This window comes from Bombus vancouverensis, chromosome 11, assembly GCF_051014615.1.
Source record: "Bombus vancouverensis nearcticus chromosome 11, iyBomVanc1_principal, whole genome shotgun sequence".
Taxonomy (NCBI): Eukaryota; Metazoa; Arthropoda; class Insecta; order Hymenoptera; family Apidae; genus Bombus; species Bombus vancouverensis.
Genome location: NC_134921.1, coordinates 3,164,376 through 3,185,463, shown reverse-complemented (window position 1 = coordinate 3,185,463; position 21,088 = coordinate 3,164,376). Strand labels below are relative to the sequence as shown.

General features: G+C 43.2%; 2 protein-coding genes across 2 annotated transcripts; one reads left to right on the top strand and one right to left on the bottom strand.

Annotated features, from left to right (window-relative positions):
* Nucleotides 1-1,542: 1,542 nt before the first annotated feature.
* On the top strand, nucleotides 1,543-6,900 carry LOC143303301 (uncharacterized). Its single transcript, XM_076622539.1, has 2 exons — nucleotides 1,543-2,197; nucleotides 5,899-6,900. The coding sequence occupies exons 1-2, from the start codon at nucleotides 1,702-1,704 to the stop codon at nucleotides 5,916-5,918; spliced, it is 516 nt and encodes a 171-aa protein (XP_076478654.1). The 5' UTR covers nucleotides 1,543-1,701; the 3' UTR covers nucleotides 5,919-6,900.
* Nucleotides 6,901-14,172: 7,272 nt separating this feature from the next.
* On the bottom strand, nucleotides 14,173-15,931 carry LOC143303340 (uncharacterized). Its single transcript, XM_076622704.1, has 3 exons — nucleotides 14,911-15,931; nucleotides 14,764-14,835; nucleotides 14,173-14,685 (listed from the first exon to the last, which is right to left on the bottom strand). Exons 2-3 carry the CDS (start codon nucleotides 14,809-14,811, stop codon nucleotides 14,272-14,274), a joined length of 462 nt encoding a protein of 153 aa, XP_076478819.1. The 5' UTR covers nucleotides 14,812-14,835; nucleotides 14,911-15,931; the 3' UTR covers nucleotides 14,173-14,271.
* Nucleotides 15,932-21,088: the final 5,157 nt, after the last annotated feature.

Here is a 21,088-nt window from a genome sequence, read left to right as displayed (position 1 = left end):
TCGTCCACGATACTACATATATATATATATATATTCAAAGACAAGGTACATTTGTAATATTTATTCCTATTGATGATATATACTTATATATTTATAACAATAAAACAAATTCATTTATACTACTTACCAATACGTACGCATATATGTATATAATTATAACCCAAGTAGTATTCATAATATTTATTTTCACTGATAACATGAACGTAAAACCTAAAATAAAACAAGGTTTTAACAATAAAAAAAAGAAGAGAAAAAAAGGGGGAAAGGAAAAATAATATAATATATATGAATATGTCGGAGATGAAAAGAACACCGGAGCTTTTGGAATTTTGGGTAACCCCGCAACATTGTAACCTAGAGTCTACTATAGCTGTAATCAAACAATTGTAGTTATTCAACCCGATTGTAATTATTCGAGAATTGTGATAATGAGCTTGGGCTCGAGGCGACAGTCAGTCGCCGAACGTAGCCGCGGTCACGGGATGAACGTTTTGCCTAACAAGGTATGGAGTAATTCTATAGCTCTCCTTAAAAGAAATATTCGTGGCGACACGCGACAGTAAACATTCCAACGGTTTCTGTCCCGTGGCTCGCCACACGCAGACCCTATTCTTCGAGTAAGATGATTGCCAGATGTCGATGCGTCTCCGCAGTACATGTTCGGCTAGCCCGAGGGCCCGTAATAAATCTTAAGGTTTAGTTAACTAAAGTCCTTCAAACAGACAAACAGTCTTTGTCCCAGCTACGGGAAGATAGGGGAGACATATTTTTTAACGAAGGGCGTCTCCCACTAGCAACTTTCCCTCGAGGGCGGCTAACATCCTTTTCTAACCACCGATATAGAGATTGACCAATTAGCAGCAACGCCAATTTCCCTTACTTTCTGAACGAAGGCTTTTCTCGACGAATCCGATGATCTCGTGTCCTTAGACACACCCCATTATAGTTTTCCTCTGTGGCATCATCGGGACAGGAAAGGCATTCTCGCTCGCGATCTCATCGATCAAGGAGTAACGCCTTCGCGATCAGTGATTATTTTCAGACTTAGACTTTGTGTGAACGTTCTGTCGTCATCCCGTTGGCCGCGGATTCGTTATTGAGCCCGAGAACATCGTCACTAGCCTCGCGAGTGCCGAACCGCCGTGATCAACTGTTAAGACTGTAATAATTCTATCATTGCAATAAACTACGCCTGTGTGTACTGTATCAATGGCTAATCCTCGAGAAGATTCATTTGACGCCCACAACCCCATTCCCAGTGACGATCCGACATCAGAAGTGGGATTCGAACGGTTGCGAACACTGGAAGGGCAGGTCGCTACCATGAGCAACCTGATGCATACGCTAATGCAACGACCAAATACGGGAATCACCAAATTCCCACATTTTAACCCAGAAGTCGCAGGCGCCGACCCAGCCGCGTGGTGCGCGGCTGTTAGTATGGCCATGGAGGACAACCCCCTGCGAGGTGGCGCGCTATACTCTGCCTTAAGTGACTCTCTACAGGGTTCTGCAGCACATTGGCTGGCGCGAACGACGGGAAACGGAGAAATTACTTGGCCTAAAGTTAAGGAACGATTCCTTACACAGTTCGGTGGCCGAGAGACGACGTCCTCATCGTTAATCAAGGTATCCAGGGAACCGCGGGGAGCGGGCGAATCCACGGGGGCGTTTGCCGGCCGTGTCCGCTCCCTCCTGCAGATGCGGTGGCAACATTCTACGCTAGACGAAATACTTAACGCTGTCACTCTCTACATATTAATTCCACACGACCAACGTCTTAAACGACTGGCCCTCACGAGCGATATCAGAACGGAGGACCAATTCCTGAGCGAAATGCGACCCTTCTGTTACGAAGAAGAGTCGACATCTTCGCCGAGATATGCACCGGCGGAACCCGAAGCTAAGCGACGCAAGTTATCGGGCCACCAGACGAGGTGTCATTACTGTGGTACTCTCGGACACAGAATCAAGGACTGCCGCAAGAGGATGCAGGGCGAACAACAGAGGGATGCACGACGCCAGGAAGGAAACCGACCGGCCGCACCGTCCAAGGTGGTCTGCTACAGGTGTCATGCGGAAGGCCATATCGCACCTAACTGCCCGGCACGACGGGACGGTAGACCAGGCCTCAAGGATGAGCGTAAAGTCAACTCCTGCGTGGTGGAGTCCCCAGCCGGTAGTCTAAGTCATCTGGGTGAGTCGTTCCCATTTTACTTCGATTCCGGAGCCGAGTGCTCATTAATTAGAGAATCTGTCGCTCCGAAATTCTCCGGAAGGAGAACGACAGATATAGTAGTTATGCGAGGAATAGGAAACACCTGCGTTAAGAGTACCTCCCAGATCTTATCTACGGTACGCATTAACTGTTTTACATTGGAGATAACCTTCCACGTTCTGGCCGATAGTCACTTACATTATGATATCATGATTGGCCGCGAGATCTTAAGCCAGGGTTTTGATGTAACTATTACACGGAATAGCGTCGATATTTGTAAAACGAAGACTATTAATGCCTGTAGTAAAACCTCCGAGGACGAGATCAATATCAATGCGGTTGACACTGACATAGTTGGCAACGATAAAAGTCGGTTAATTTCTGTCCTCGAGAAATTCAAAGATTCATTCATTACGGGCTTCCCACGTACTCGCGTAAGCACGGGCCAGTTAGAAATACGGTTAATCGATCCTAATGTTACCGTGCAAAGAAGCCCCTACCGACTTAGCGAAGAAGAGCGTAGGATAGTGCGTGAGAGAATAGACGAGTTAATTAGAGCAAAAATCGTGAGGCCGAGCAGCTCGCCGTTCGCGAGCCCTGTCTTACTTGTAAAGAAGAAAGACGGCTCAGATAGACTGTGCGTAGATTTTCGGGCACTAAATAAAAATACGGTCGCGGACCGGTATCCCCTACCCCTCATCGCGGATCAAATCGCGAGATTGCAGAAGGCGAGATACTTCATTAGCCTGGACATGGCCAGCGGATTCCACCAAATTCCCATTCATCCTAATTCGACGGAATATACGGCGTTCGTTACACCCGACGGGCAATACGAATACGTGACTATGCCGTTCGGTTTGAAAAACGCACCATCCGTTTTCCAGAGGGCCATTCTCAACGCCTTAGGCGACCTCGCGTATTCGTTCGTTGTTGTTTACTTGGACGACGTCCTAATTATCGCCGACTCAATAGATCAAGCTCTAGAAAGGTTGAGCACCGTATTAGATACCCTCGTGAAAGCCGGATTCTCCTTTAACTTTTCGAAATGCTCCTTTTTAAAGACATCGGTACTCTACTTGGGATACGTAATCCGTAACGGAGAAGTCCGTCCAAACCCGGGTAAAATACAAGCCTTGAGTTCTTTACCTGCACCGTCGACCGTCACACAACTTAGACAATTCATAGGTTTGGCCTCTTATTTCCGAAGCTTCGTTCCCAAATTTTCACAAGTAATGAAACCCCTGTACGCACTTACCTCGAGTAACAAGAATATACCTTGGACGGATAGGCACGAACAGATAAGACAAAAGGTAATTTCCGTCCTGACTGACGCGCCGGTTCTGATGATATTTGACCCCAATTACCCCATAGAACTACATACGGACGCTAGCTCGGAAGGATATGGAGCCATTCTAATGCACAGGGTCGAAGGCAAAAATCGAGTAGTGGAGTATTATAGCAAAAGGACTAGCCCTGCGGAATCTAGGTATCATTCCTACGAATTGGAAACGTTAGCAGTTGTAAACGCCGTCAAACACTTCCGTCATTACTTACACGGACGAGAATTTCTCGTCGTCACCGATTGCAACTCCCTGAAAGCATCCAGTAGCAAGGTACACTTGAACGACAGGGTTTACAGATGGTGGGCTTACCTGCAAACTTTTACCTTCGACATTATGTACCGGGAAGGTAAACGAATGGCCCACGTAGATTTCTTTTCGCGAAATCCCGTAGACTTGGATCGCAGTACGTTTAGCAAAATTGTAGAGAAAGAAATTAACCTAACCGAAATCTCCGACGATTGGCTACTAGCGGAACAACGTCGCGACCCACAAATTGCTGAGATCGTCGATAAATTACAGAACGAAGAGCTCGCGGAAGATGTCGCGAATACGTATGAGTTACGGTCCGGCACCCTTCACCGTAAATTACAGAGAAAAGGTAGAACTCTCTGCCTGCCCATCGTTCCGAGAGGGTTTAGGTGGTCTGTTATTAACCATGTGCACCAGTCCATTATGCACTTAGGTTGGGATAAAACGCTTGAGAAACTGTACGAGTATTACTGGTTCGAAGGAATGGCGAAGTATGTTCGCAAATTCGTAGAGAACTGTCATGCTTGTCGAGTTTCAAAGGCGAGTTCGGGTAGAGTACAAGCCGAACTACACCCCATACCTAAGACCAGTATACCTTGGCATATGGTTCATATGGACATAACGGGCAAACTAAGCGGTAAAAACGATTCGAAGGAATACGTCGTTGTGTTGGTCGACGCCTTCACCAAGTTCGTATATTTGCACCATACCCGTAAGTTAGACTCCGTTAACACCATTAAAGCGCTTAAGTCCGCTATATTTTTGTTCGGCAGTCCCTGCCGGATAATAGCGGATCAGGGAAGATGTTTTACGGGCAAAGAATTTCGCGACTTTTGTCAAAGTAAACACATAAAACTCCATTTAATTGCGACCGGAGCTAGTAGGGCCAACGGGCAGGTAGAGCGTATTATGAGTACGCTAAAAAACATGTTCACAACAATAGAAACCACCGGGCGGTCCTGGCAAGACGCGATCGGGGAAATACAACTAGCCTTGAATTGTACCACCAACCGCGTGACTAAGTCAAGCCCGTTGGAACTACTAATCGGTAAAACAGCGAGACCCTACGGCTTATCCCTACCCGACAGTATCGAAGAAAGAGAGGTAAATATCTCCCATGTAAGACAGCAGGCGATAAAGAATATAGAAGCAAGCGCCAAATACGATAAGGATAGGTTCGACGAAAACAAAGCTAAAATAGTTAGGTTCAACCTTGGCGATTTCGTATTACGCAAGAACGAGGAACGGAACCAGACGAAGTTAGATCCGAAATTCAGGGGTCCGTTCGTAATAGCAGAGATTTTGGAAGGAGATAGATATACCCTAAAAACCTTAGACGGCAAACGATCATATAAGGACAGACACGACAGACTGAGAAAGATGCCAGAAGGTTGCGTCCCTGCTGAGTTAGACGTCTGCGGTGATGACGACGGCGGTGATAATAACGATGCAAGTACACTGACCTCAGAGGATCATTAACACTGCGTTGTGGTCATAGTAATACACCGAGTGGTTTTATGTGCTTTTGTTGTAACCCGGTGAGTGGGTTGATGTGCTTTTGTTGTAACCCGTTGAGTGGGTTGATGTGCTTTTGTTGTAACCCGTTGAGTGGGTTGATGTGTTTCTGTTGTAGCCCGGTGAGTGGGTTGATGTGCTTTTGTTGTAACCCGTTGAGTGGGTTGATATGCTTTTTGTTGTAACCCGTTGAGTGGGGTTACGTGCTTTTGTTGTAACCCGTTGAGTGGGGTTACGTGCTTTTGTTGTAACCCGTTGAGTGGGCTTACGTACTTTCTGGGTGTAATGCACCCAACGTGGCAATATGATCCAACAAACTGAGGTTCACCAGTATACGAAATCGAAAATGATCTGTTGTGTCATTACGGTCTGACTGGCGACTCACAGAACGCACCTGACACTTTGAGTACAAATTATAACATTACAAATTCCTATTCTCTTTTATTTTTCTGTTGTCAAACCTCCGAACGAAACTTTGTTATTGCACTGGACCCTTGACTTACTTAGACATTTAGTTAAATCGTAAACAATGTCGGTTGTAGCGAATCTAATGTAAGAAATACGATATTTTAGTTACACACGAGGACGTGTGATAGTCAGGATGGCCGTGTCGGAGATGAAAAGAACACCGGAGCCTTTGGAATTTTGGATAACCCCGCAACATTGTAACCTAGAGTCTACTATAGCTGTAATCAAACAATTGTGGTTATTCAACCCGATTGTAATTATTCGAGAATTGTGATAATGAGCTTGGGCTCGAGGCGACAGTCAGTCGCCGAACGTAGCCGCGGTCACGGGATGAACGTTTTGCCTAACAAGGTATGGAGTAATTCTATAGCTCTCCTTAAAAGAAATATTCGTGGCGACACGCGACAGTAAACATTCCAACGGTTTCTGTCCCGTGGCTCGCCACACGCAGACCCTATTCTTCGAGTAAGATGATTGCCAGATGTCGATGCGTCTCCGCAGTACATGTTCGGCTAGCCCGAGGGCCCGTAATAAATCTTAAGGTTTAGTTAACTAAAGTCCTTCAAACAGACAAACAGTCTTTGTCCCAGCTACGGGAAGATAGGGGAGACATATTTTTTAACGAAGGGCGTCTCCCACTAGCAACTTTCCCTCGAGGGCGGCTAACATCCTTTTCTAACCACCGATATAGAGATTGACCAATTAGCAGCAACGCCAATTTCCCTTACTTTCTGAACGAAGGCTTTTCTCGACGAATCCGATGATCTCGTGTCCTTAGACACACCCCATTATAGTTTTCCTCTGTGGCATCATCGGGACAGGAAAGGCATTCTCGCTCGCGATCTCATCGATCAAGGAGTAACGCCTTCGCGATCAGTGATTATTTTCAGACTTAGACTTTGTGTGAACGTTCTGTCGTCATCCCGTTGGCCGCGGATTCGTTATTGAGCCCGAGAACATCGTCACTAGCGTCGCGAGTGCCGAACCGCCGTGATCAACTGTTAAGACTGTAATAATTCTATCATTGCAATAAACTACGCCTGTGTGTACTGTATCAATGGCTAATCCTCGAGAAGATTCATTTGACGCCCACAACCCCATTCCCAGTGACGATCCGACAAATATAAAAATTTTCTTTTTCTATAAAAGGTTATTCTTATTTCTGATAAACTCGAGAAATGAAAATATTATACCATGATACACTGACATAAAGATACACCACACAGAAGAAACTAATAGAGAACGCTTTAAGCTTGGCAAACTTACCGCCCGACGAATTTGCATACGCCATAACCAAAACGCAGGACACATGGATTTGATCGGAGGAGAAGCGGTCCATATAGTCAAATACATTCCGGTACAAGTAAAAGTACGACATACAACAAAATGCTACTCGGAGCTACCCGTTTGGCAAGGGAATCGCACCACACAAACTCCGCCCGGACGTGCGCCAAACGTGGCGATATTCAGCACCATCGTCGTTGACCATGAGCGGAATATATACCCAAGAGGACCTGGACGCACTACGGGACCACGTCATGTTCCCGGCAGAAAAATTGCAGTCTTAAACACATTGGCCAGAGGAGCGACAGGAAAAACAATCGTCCCTGGAACAGTAAACATCCTGGGAATGATGGACGATAACACCGGTAGTCACTCAACAACCAACGACATCTACATCCGCCTTGAGCGAACTCAGTGACACCATCAGTCAAATTTCCTTTGGAAATTTGAACTCCAAGGGCGGGGGTGTCACATCCCGCGCTTCGCACGCGCCGTAACAAGAACAAGAAAACTATTCTATACAAAACGCGCGAATAAGGATTTGAATGCACGAACGAACACACGGCGCTACGAAACTAAAGGAAGGATTAACAAAACGAGGGCGACTAATAAATCCAACCAGTATAAAATAAAATAAATAAAACCAGCTAATGGATTGAACGAGTTACGAACCAAACAAATAAACCGGGAAATAAGAATAACTACAAAAGGGGAAATAATTGAAACGCCAGAAATACATGTATATATAAATATATTTTAATCAATCAACTTGGAGAGTTACATATAAGTATAAACATATATGCTAGACATGTAATAAACTAGTAAATATTAGAGACAGTGCTTCCAATACTATATTAACAATTTATGAAATATAAGTATATACGAAGTCAAAAACTAATAGTCTAACGAATACATAAAACATACAATATTGTATTAAACATATATATATGTGTGCGCATTCTATCAAACAGATACATACTTAAAACTAGCCTACATTCCGGTAAAGAATTATAAAATAAGAACTACATTACGAAACATGCATGTCTATATATAAATATATAAATTATATTCTAAACTAAACTACTATTAATGTATGCTCTTTCTACATTATTGATTCAAATCGATAATCTAAAATACATATTTAAAACTAGCCTACGTTCCAGTAAAGAACAAGAACTACATTGCGAAACATGCATGTCTCTATGCAAACATATAAAAATCTATGCTCATTCTACATTATTGATCCAAATCGATAAACTAAAATACATATTTAAAGCTAGCTTGCGTTCCAGTAAAGAATTATAAAACAAGAACTACATAGCGAAACATGCATGTCTCTATGCAAACATATAGAAATCTATGTATGCTCATTCTGCATTATTGATTCAAATCGATAAACTAAAATACATATTTAAAGCTAGCTTGCGTTCCAGTAAAGAATTATAAAATAAGAACTACATTACGAAACATGCATGTCTCTACATAAACATATAAATAATCTATTTTCTAAACTAAAACTACTATAGAACACACAACGCAACACTTGGGACTAAGCGACAACCTGTCGATAGCCCAAACGCTCAAAACGATTAACAGCGCAACGACTTGAGGAATTGGGTACAGAAATTCTACCATCAAACACAAATATGTAAACACACATTAAACGCACAATAATCTAGAAACAAAACCTTCAATACTACGTTGTCACAATACAAGATATATATGTATATATGAAATCAAATGATTGACACATAACCTCAAATACACAACACTATATTACTAAAGAATCTAAATGAAAATCACTTTGCCAGAGATATATACATATATACGCGTGCGTGTGCGTATTCTATCTTATTAAAAGAAATTAATATAAAATAAATAATTAACATTTCATTTCGTATGAACACTATATGGGCAAGAGAGATATGCATATAAATACGTATATATATATATATATATATATATATGTATGTGTGAGTGCATATGTTTTATATTATCGAATACTCTATAAAATAAACTACTCGAAACAATAAATAATGCAATCGAAGAATTACAAAACATTAGCTATACTGAAGTGACACACAACATAAACATATATATATACGTATATTCACACGAGTTATACTATTGTCACTTTAAAATAATATTAATAAATAAATGTTCTAATTGCGGTAGAATAAGGAAAAACGAGCGACAGACGAAAAATTACTTCGATATCAAACAAAACTAAAGACCCGTCACTAAAAACTTTACTGATGACATTTATGAGCGGCCATGTTGGATTTACACGCGTCATGGCGACAGGAATATTAGGGATTAATGGAAGTCAGGCGCGAGAAACAAATCATGAAAACACATTGTTAACACTTTTCTTTCATAAATTTTATGCACAACTACAAATGTAAAAATATATATATGTCGGATCAGGATTCGAATTTTGGGCGCGCGACGACTCTTCATGTGGACTAGCCATCGTTTCACAAAGGCGAGATTTTATTTACACGTATATACAGGTCTATCACTAAGCTTAACAAATAATAAGTACAACTAATAATAAGTCTAACAAACACTAAGCCTAATGAATAATACGATCTACGAATAATTAAATTAAATAATACTATTAGCAATGTTTGAGTTCAAACGAATCCACGGTCACCGGGATAACTCCTTACTAAGCGAAACTAACTTAGACGCAAATGCGATCCTCGAAAACGCTCGATGTATCACTCTCCAAGGCAATCGCAAGAATGCCAGCCTCGTGGAGATTTTTCTCCCTGTACGATTGCATTTTGTTTTCTATACCCGTTTGGAAGCATCGAGAAGGTTCCAAACGCCGTTGCTAGGCACACTCGTTGGAAGCATCGAGAAAGTTCCAAACGCCGTTGCTAGGCAGTTTCTGCCTGGAGTTTTGGTTACTAAATACAATGTATGTCCCATTGCATCGGCACCTCCGAGGCAACATCACACGTGGCTCGGCCCGCTCTCGAGGCCGCATGCCGCCACAACCACACTTCTCGGAAAACACATACAACCACTCCAGACCTCCGTTAGATAAAACATCCATCCCGTGACCGTGGCTACGTTCAGCGACCGATTGTCACCTCGAACCCAATCTCGCTTATTACAAATCTTAAACAATTACAACTATAATAAAATCTAGGCTAAGGTACTAGAGGATGTTCCCAAAATTTCCAAGGAAGGGCCTCGGCTTTCCTTTCATCTCCGACATATATATATATATAATTAATTAAAAAGGGGGGAAATATAAAATTAAAAAATTAACAAACGTAAAATAGATAACCTAACACTATCAGATTTAAAATATATATATATATATATATATATATATATTTATATATATATATATATGTAGTATCGTGGACGAAAGGCCTGGGAAATATCGGACGAACTATGAACAGTGTCGCGAGAGCCGGGGCGCCGTCGGGCCCATCAATGTGTCATCGGTCTTTTCAAGTGCATAGTTTCGTGGAAAAGACCTACGTGACCCTGGCCACGAGCGTCTGCGGAACACGTGTGCGGTGGTCCTAGGAAAAGGACAACAGAATGCGACAACGGCCAGAAAGGGTCAGTCGAGGAGCAGAGTGCGAGTCGAGAAACAGAGCGCGAGTCGAGAAGCAGAGTGCGAGTCGAGAAACAGAGCGCGAGTCGAGAAGCAGAGTGCGAGTCGAGAAGCCGAGTGCGAGTCGAGCGGAGACGGAGGTTGCGAGTGGCGTTGCCGAGAGAGTGTGGATTGCGTTGTGTTCTGTACGTTTGGTATGAATAGTTCAAGTTAAGCCACAATCGTCTTTTCTGTCTGATTAACATCTCTATTGTCCACGTTTTGTAAACATATTACATCACGATATTACATATTTTTGGGGGCTCAGCCGGGATTGGACAAGACAGAAAACGAAACGGTTTAACAGAGCTATTCGAGCTAGTTGTGAATTTACCGGTACGCGGTGCGGTAAAAGACGATATCGTTGACTATTTAAGTTTGTGCAGTGTGAAAAATGGCAAACGTCGAGGACGAACGATTGTCGGGTGAAGAGGGTTCGACGCTGGAGGAGCTGAGGAATAAGCTCGCGCGAATGAACCTCCCTATATCGGGTGCGAGGTCAGTGCTGATTGCAAGGCTGAATCGGGCGTGTAGGGCTGGACAATCGTATCGTAAGGGATCGACGGGCGGTGAAGAGCTAACCGGTCAACGAGATTTAGAAAGTGTACAGAGAGCTGAGCGTGATTGCAACGAAGATGAGGATGTTGAGAAAATGAATACGAAGGAGTTGAAGGAGCGCCTCGCTAGTTTGGGTTTAAAAACGACGGGAAGAAAAGTAGAATTACGCGCACGGCTACGAGCGGCCATGGATGGTAATGACATATCGTCGGAAGAAGAAAGCGACGACGAAAGTGAGGATGAAGATGACAAGAAAAACGCAAGAGGATACAAGAGAGATACGCGAAGGGTGCATCAGGACCGTGACGAATGTTGTCGAAGGGCATGTGTTGGTTCGACACTGAGTTTTAGAGACGTCGAAGATGCATTAGAGTCGTTTAGTGGCAACAGAGGTGAAAATGTCGAACGATGGTTCGAGTTGTTCGAGGAAGTCGCTGATACGTGCATGTGGTCGGATGGGCAGAAGGCAGTCTACGCGAGGAAGCTGCTGAAGGGATCAGCGAAAATATTTGCGAGCTTCGAGTGTCACGCCAGGACTTGGCATGAGTTGAAGAGGGGGCTAGTGAAAGAATTTTCGAGGAAAGTCAACAGTAGGCAAGTTCATCAGAAACTTGAAGAAACAAAAAAGGAGAGTGATGAAGCATGTTTGGCTTACATGTACCGTATGCTCGAAATAGCTAGCCATGTGGACATGGAGGAGGAAGCAAAGGTGGAATACATAGTGGATGGAATAATAGACGACGAGAACAATAAGGCTGTATTGTACGGCGCTACGTCAATCAAAGGGTTGAGGAAGAGGTTAGTGATGTACGAAGAGCAGAAGAGTCGCAGAGCAAAGTCGATTGTGAAGCCGGCTGAAACCCAGAAGAACGGGAAGCCCAGACAATCTGTAGACGCAATGAAGAAAAGAAGATGCTTCATTTGCGGTAGTGAGGATCATCTAAGTGTTAAGTGTCCGGAGAGGGGAGAAGGTGTTAGGTGTTTCAAGTGCAGCGGATTTGGACATATTGCAGCGAGGTGTACGGCACGACCGAAAGAGACTTGCGTAGTGTCAAGATCCGAAAAGGGGAAGTATGTGAAGGAAGTGGCGATAGATGATTGTAGGTTTGTGGCATTAGTGGATACAGGTAGTAACCTTACGTTCATACGAGCGGATGAGTATGTGAGGTTAGGATCACCACCTCTGGGAAACTGCAAACTTAAGTTTGATGGTTTTGGTTCCGCTGGCAATAGTACCTGGGGCGAGTTCACAAGGGTAATGACGGTCGACGGGTGCGACTTTACTGTCACTCTGCATGTTGTCTCGAATAAGGTAATGACAAGACACAGTCTACTCTTAGGTACCGACTTTTTAGACCAGGTAGAGTTGCGAGTCAAACGGGGCGAGGTGACATTTTTACGACTCGACGATCAGACCGACGGTCACGAGGACGCGCCGGATGTACTGGGGGTAAACGCGGTAGAACAGACCGACGAAACAGACCTGACACGCGTACGGGAACCGCATTATCGTGAAGCGATTCGCGATATCGTTAGGGGGTATAGGCCGGAGAAGAAGCGAGACGTCGGAATAACCGAGAAAATAGTTCTGAAAAGCGACAAACCGGTAGCGCGAAGACCGCGAAGACTGGCGCCGTCGGAAAGAAAGGAAGTAGATGATCTGATGGAAGCGTGGATAAACGAGGGTGTCATCAAATCGTCAGACTTGGAGTATGCGAGTCCGATAGGTGTAGTTAGAAAGAAAGATTTGTGTGTGCGTGTGGCTAGATGGGCCTTGTTACTAGGCGAGATTACGTATCAGGTCATCGGCCGTCATCGGCCGGGGAAAAGTATGCAGCATGTAGATGCTCCGAGTAGGAACCCCCTGCCGAGCACTATGTATGTAACGGAGAGTGAAGACGGGCTGATTGCACGGTTGAGAAGGGCACGGAACAAGGACATCGAAGTCCGTAGGATTTTGGACGCCGCAACGTGCAGTCAGGCCGATGGGCAGGTAGTAAGAAACAATATTTTGTATAAGGAGTGTGAGGACGATGTGCTAATAGTAGTATCGAAGGCGATGCGGGCTCAGGTAGTCAGGCAAGCGCACGAGCGTGGGCATTTCGAGGTTACCAAAACAGAAGCTATGGTCAAGAAGGACTTCTGGTTCAAGGGGTTACGCGAAAGGGTCGAACACGTGGTATCCAACTGCCTTGACTGTAGCCTAACCGAACGAAACATAGGTAAGCTAGAAGGGAACCTGCGAAATTACAAGAAAAGAAGAAAGCGTGCGAAGCAGTACCTGAGGAAGGACCCGTGCACACCTCGATTTTATGAAACCTTGGGTCCTAAATGCCGAAAGTGACGCATCTGATGACAGCGAGATAGAAGGCAACATCTGAGGGCAGATGTTATTGCAGGATGGCCGAATGTAGTATCGTGGACGAAAGGCCTGGGAAATATCGGACGAACTATGAACAGTGTCGCGAGAGCCGGGGCGCCGTCGGGCCCATCAATGTGTCATCGGTCTTTTCAAGTGCATAGTTTCGTGGAAAAGACCTACGTGACCCTGGCCACGAGCGTCTGCGGAACACGTGTGCGGTGGTCCTAGGAAAAGGACAACAGAATGCGACAACTGCCAGAAAGGGTCAGTCGAGGAGCAGAGTGCGAGTCGAGAAACAGAGCGCGAGTCGAGAAGCAGAGTGCGAGTCGAGAAGCCGAGTGCGAGTCGAGCGGAGACGGAGGTTGCGAGTGGCGTTGCCGAGAGAGTGTGGATTGCGTTGTGTTCTGTACGTTTGGTATGAATAGTTCAAGTTAAGCCACAATCGTCTTTTCTGTCTGATTAACATCTCTATTGTCCACGTTTTGTAACCATATTACATCACGATATTACATATATATATATATATATATATATATATATATATATATATATATATATATATATATATATATATATATTGAACACAAAACAAAATATATCAAAAAATTAATAATAATAAGGAACATCAAACAGCGAACCAACGAAATTGAAGCAGCTACACTAAATCAAAATCGAAGCAAGGAGCTCCGGGATAAAGTTCGCTGAACTCACGCATACACCAATAGCGCACAACAGGGGAAATTCCCTTTCTCCCAGAAGCATGGTGACGAAGATGCGCCTCCAAAACCTCTTCGGGAATTTCATTCGCAAAACGAACTTTCACGCAACGCTCGGTATCAACGATTTCAACCAGAGGGGGTTCCCTCTCCAATATGACGGTCTCCGCATCGAAGAAATTCTCGTCGAAAGTAACCAAATCGTCAAAGCCCAATTTCGACACAGCCTCGGCACCAATGTTAAACAGTTCCCCCAACCACTCTGATACTCGTGGTCTATCACAGGGCCGCATGCGCTTGATGGGTCCTCCCGAGTCGCCCATGGGTTCTTCGGAATCCCTCTTTCGCTTGGGCTGAGAACAACACGGTATATTTTAAATAAAACGAAACAGGACGAATCAAGCGAACTAAAAACAAGCCTAAATACGTACCAGGGAAGTCTGGAAAGGAACCTCTGATGGAAACGCCTCAGCAAACATGGTTCGAACGTCGATCACTGAAGCCTAGGGAAATAGCAAAAAAAAGGAAAAACAATCAAAATCACAAAACAATCATAATATGCAAACATCCAAACTTACGCAAAACAATTCGAAGGAGGAGGTCTTTGTTATGGGAGAGCAGCGGAGTTGTGCGTGTTGCCCGAGCAAACTTTGAAATGATAATGATGCTGCAGCCACCAGCCCTTCCACGCGCCGAAGAAACACCGGTAATTCCCACGGTATAGCACGTGGAAGTTTCTCGCGGAAAGGACTAGATCAGCGTGGAATGCTTCAAATCTCCTAGACGCTAGCTCAGCGGAAACACAGGACTGATGAAAAACTAAGTCGAAATATGGAATTTACATTTTGTCACGTACGATTCCAAGAAGCCCAAACTGCAACATCCCGATTCCCACGGAAGCGTACCCCCAGCGGACCACCACCCCGTGGGGGATGGCATTATAAATAAGCGTAGCAACATAGCGCAGCGTTCGTTAGTTTGTTCATAATTCTTGCGATCGTTTGTTATTACGGCTCATTATTCTTTGCGTTCTTTATTGCGCTCATTACTGCGTTTAGAAATTTGTATAAGTATTTTGCGTTTCGGGGTCTTTAGTTTTTCGGTAAAGAAAAGGGAGTCGCGATTAAATAAAGGAAAATTTTAAGTCCTCATTACGATATTAATTCAGTTAGCAAGTCACTCAATCTGTATCGAAATAGTTTAATAAAGTAAAGGTTGATAAAAAACTATATTCGAGATTAAATAATAAACCCAACAAACTTCGACGACCACTGGAGCAGCTGGAGTAATGGCACCCGATAGCACCTTTTCCTCAAGGTAAGAAAATTAAATTTAAAAAACTTTCTTCTTCTCTGGTAATCTCGTTGTCCTCGAGAATTGAATTAAAACCTCCTATCATCGATTTCATTTATTTTCGCGAACGGTTTTAAAGCTAGAAACATTGCTTAAATTTTAAACAAAGGTGTTGTCCGTTGTGTCGGCTTGTGCGAACGGTGTTTTCAGCTACTGAAACATCCACTGATCTTCGCATTCCTCCTCCCATTGTTGGTAAAATATTACCCGTCTCTGGGCAAGGCTTGCGAAATCACACGAGTCCCGCACAGAAAGGACTAATAAATATATCGTCGGGGTCAATTGAAAATTAAGAACAATACCGGTATTGCTATTAACCGATATTCTTGCCATTCTTGCATGCGATTATAAGAGAGATATAACAAAACAATTTCCCTTCGAGAATTTAACCAAAAGATCGTTCGCTGTGTCGGCTTGTGTAAACGGTGTTTTCAATTATCGAAAACACCCATCGATCTTCGCCTTCCTCCTCCCACTGTTGGTAAAATATTACCCGTCTTTGGGCAAGGCTTGCGAAATCATACGAGTCCCACACAGAGAAGATCGTTAGAATCATCCTCGACAATTAAACTCAAAAGGCAAGAAAATCGTGGCGACAGAATCCATCGGGGTAAATGAATCGAGTTTCGGTCATGAATTGTACTTCTAACTGGCCTGTATTTTTTTTGTACGAGTACGTAGGGAACCCGTAACGGATGAATCTCTGAATTTTCGAAAAGAAAGATTAATCGACTTTTATCGCTACCACGTACCTCATTGTCAACTTCATTAACATCGATCTCGTTTTCAGCGGTTTTATTACAGGCATTAATTATTTTTGTTTTACACATAGCGAGGCTATTTTGTGTAATATTACGTCAAAATCTTGGCTTAAAATTTAACGAGTAATCGCGATATCGTATTGTTAAATAACTATCAGCGAGAACATGAAAGGTTTATCTCTAACCACCGACACCTGCAACGGACAAGATTTGAGCGATACGTTTAGTACCAATATTTCTTATTCCTCGCATTACTACTATATCAATCGTTCTTTTGCCAGAAATTCTCAAGACTACGGATTCTTTAATTAGCGAACACTCGGCTCCGAAATCGGGGTAAAATGGAAACGACTCACCCGGATGGCTTGATGTACCAGTTAGCGCCTCCACTACGTAGAAGTCAATTCGACACTCGGCATTGAAATTATATTCAGGGCACTGCTTTGTAAAGGATCTCTCTCCATAATCAGATTGGTAGCTGCGCACCAGGCAGCGGAGTCGAAAAATTGTTAGGTTCCACACTCGATTTTTGCACTAGCGACGGAATTGACTCGCGCACGATGGTCGTAAGCTCTTGCACTGTTATAACCAGCACTGATCCCACTTCTGATGTCGGGTTTACATTAGAATTAGGGTTAGGGGCGTGAAACGAATCTTCGTTTGGGTTACACGTTGTCGTTATGCAATGGAGAAGACATTGACTAGTGCAAATACGATTATTATAGAACCGGACAAGTAACTGCGGTAGTTAGGTGCTCGAGAAACTAATGACAATGATCCTAGGTTCAATAACGAATCCGCGGTCGACGGGATGATAGATGAACGTACTCACAAAATCTAAGTCGGATGCGTAATATTCACTGGTCGTAAGGGGTTACTCTTTTTCATCGATGAGATCGCGAGCGGGAATGACTTTCCCGTCCCGATCATGCCACAGAGGAAAACTATAATGGGGTGTGTCTAAGGACACGAGATCATCGGATTCGTCGAGAAAAGCCTTCGTTCAGAAAGTAAGGGAAATTGGCGTTGCTAATTGTTCAATCTCCATATCGGTGGTTAGAAAAAGATGCTAGCCGCCCTCGAGGGAAAGTTGCTAGTGGGAGACGCCGCTCGTTGAAAAATATGTCTCCCCTATCTTCCCGTAGTTGGGACAAAGACTGTTTGTCTGTTTGAAGGACTTTAGTTAACTAAACCTTAAGATTTATAACGGGCCCTCGAGCTAGCCGAACATGTACTGCGGAGACGCATCGACATCTGGCAATCATCTTACTCGAAGAATAGGGTCTGCGTGTGGCGAGCCACGGGACAGAAACCGTTGGAATGTTTACTGTCGCGTTTCGCCACGAATATTTCTTTTAAGGAGAGCTATAGAATTACTCCTTACCTTTGTTAGGCAAAGCGTTCATCCCGTGACCGCGGCTACGTTCAGCGACTGACTGTCGCCTCGAGCCCAAGCTCACTATCACAACTCTCGAACAATTACAATCGGGTTGAATAACTACAATTGTTCAATTACAGCTATAGCAGACTCTAGGTTACAATGTTGCGGGATTATCCAAAATTCCAAAGGCTCCGGTGTTCTTTCATCTCCGACATATATATAGGTAATAATCTAAGCAATTCTATATTCAAATAAAAATCCGTTCAACGAGGACAAATATTTTTTGTATCCAGCCTTAATCCTCTCCCGCGCTAGTATCCCTGCGCATAGCAGGTTAGCCGAAAAGTGAAATTCGTTTACCAGTTGCATTAAGCGTCAGTTAACGCTACCCATTAAACGCAAAAGAAAATAATAAAAAATAAAAATATTTTGAAATAGTCTTTGGACTATTTCTGGTGGCAGCAACTACCGTATTAATTAATAACCTAAATCGGAATTAAATACACAATAATATCATTTTAATTTATTTCCTTTCCGATTAAATTCAAAACTCAAACTCAAATTATAAAAAAAAAATTTTTTTTCAGTAAAATTCAACCTTAGATTTGATCGATTTAAACAAATTTATACGTAACAGGTAGTGCATTGCATTTGCAGTGTAAAATGTATATCAACGAGCGCTTAAACGTCGAAATATCTCCAACGGGAAGGAAATGACGGCTATTTTTCGTCAAAATCGACGAAATCATCGCGATTTGCGTGCTATTTTGCTTGTTTCGAAGCTTAAACGGTAGTGCATTACATTTGCAGTGTAAAACGGAGTGAAATGACCTCTTAAACGTCGAAATATCTCCAACGGGAGGGAAATGACGGGTATTTTTCGTCAAAATCGACGAAATCATCGCGATTTGCGAGCTATTTTGCTTGTTTCGACGCTTAAACGGTAGTGCATTAAATTTGCAGTGTAAAACGGAGTGAAATGAGCGCTTAAACGCCGAAATATCTCCAACGGGAAGGAAATGACGGCTATTTTTCGTCAAAATCGACGAAATCATCGCGATTTGCGAGCTATTTTGCTTGTTTCGAAGCTTAAACGGTAGTGCATTACATTTGCAGTATAAAACGGAGTGAAAGGAGTGCTTAAACGTCGAAATATCTCCAACGGGAAGGAAATGAAGGCTATTTTTCGTCAAAATCGACGAAATCATCGCGATTTGCGAGCTATTTTGCTTGTTTCGAGGCTTAAACAGTAGTGCATTACATTTGCAGTGTAAAACGGAGTGAAATGAGCGCTTAAACGTCGAAATATCTGTAATGGGAAGGGAATGACGGCTATTTTTCGTCAAAATCGACGAAATCATCGCGATTTGCGAGCTATTTTGCTTGTTTCGAGGCTTAAACAGTAGTGCATTACATTTGCAGTGTAAAACGGAGTGAAATGAGCGCTTAAACGTCGAAATATCTGTAACGGGAAGGGAATGACGGCAATTTTTCGTCAAAATCGACGAAATCATCGCGATTTGCGAGCTATTTTGCTTGTTTCGAGGCTTAAACAGTAGTGCATTACATTTGCAGTGTAAAACGGAGTGAAATGAGCTCTTAAACGTCGAAATATCTCCAACGGGAAGGAAATGACGGCTATTTTTCGTCAAAATCGACGAAATCATCGCGATTTGCGAGCTATTTTGCTTGTTTCGAAGCTTAAACGGTAGTGCATAAGATTGGCAGTGTAAAACGGAGTGAAATGAGCGCTTAAACGTCGAAATATCTCCAACGGGAAGGAAATGACGGCTATTTTTCGCCAAAATCGACGAAATAATAGCGATTTGCGAGCTATTTTGCTTGTTTCGACGCTTAAACGGTAGTGCATTACATTTGCAGTGTAAAACGGAGTGAAATGAGCGCTTAAACGCCGAAATATCTCCAACGGGAAATAAATAACGGCTATTTTTCGGCAAAATCGACGAAATCATCGCGATTTTCGAGCTATTTTGCTTGTTTCGACGCTTAAACGGCAGTGCATTACATTTGCAGTGTAAAGCGGAGTGAAATGAGCTCTTAAACGTCGACATATCTCCAACGGGAAGGAAATGACGACTGTTTTTCGACAAAATCGACGAAATCATCGCGATTTGCGAGCTATTTTGCTTGTTTCGAAGCTTAAACGGTAGTGCATTACATTTGCAGTATAAAACGGAGTGAAAGGAGTGCTTAAACGTCGAAATATCTCCAACGGGAAGGAAATGAAGGCTATTTTTCGTCAAAATCGACGAAATCATCGCGATTTGCGAGCTATTTTGCTTGTTTCGACGCTTAAACGTTAGTGCATTACATTTGCAGTGTAAAACGGAGTGAAATGAGCGCTTAAACGTCGAAATATCTGTAACGGAAAGGACATGACCGCTATTTTTCGTCAAAATCGACGAAATCATTGCGATTTGCGAGCTATTTTGCTTGTTTCGAGGCTTAAACGGTAGTGCATTACATTTGCAGTATAAAACGGAGTGAAAGGAGCGCTTAAACGTCGAAATATCTCCAACGGGAAGGAAATGACGGCTATTTTTCGTCAAAATCGACGAAATCATCGCGATTTGCGAGCTATTTTGCTTGTTTCGACGCTTAAACGGTAGTGCATTACATTTGCAGTGTAAAACGGAGTGAAATGAGCGCTTAAACGCCGAAATATCTCCAACGGGAAATAAATAACGGCTATTTTTCGGCAAAATCGACGAAATCATCGCGATTTTCGAGCTATTTTGCTTGTTTCGACGCTTAAACGGCAGTGCATTACATTTGCAGTGTAAAGCGGAGTGAAATGAGCTCTTAAACGTCGACATATCTCCAACGGGAAGGAAATGACGACTGTTTTTCGACAAAATCGACGAAATCATCGCGATTTGCGAGCTATTTTGCTTGTTTCGAAGCTTAAACGGTAGTGCATTACATTTGCAGTATAAAACGGAGTGAAAGGAGTGCTTAAACGTCGAAATATCTCCAACGGGAAGGAAATGAAGGCTATTTTTCGTCAAAATCGACGAAATCATCGCGATTTGCGAGCTATTTTGCTTGTTTCGACGCTTAAACGTTAGTGCATTACATTTGCAGTGTAAAACGGAGTGAAATGAGCGCTTAAACGTCGAAATATCTCCAACGGGATGGAAATGGCGGCTATTTTTCGTCAAAATCGACGAAATCATCGCGATTTGCGAGCTATTTTGCTTGTTTCGACGCTTAAACGGTAGTGCATTACATTTGCAGTAT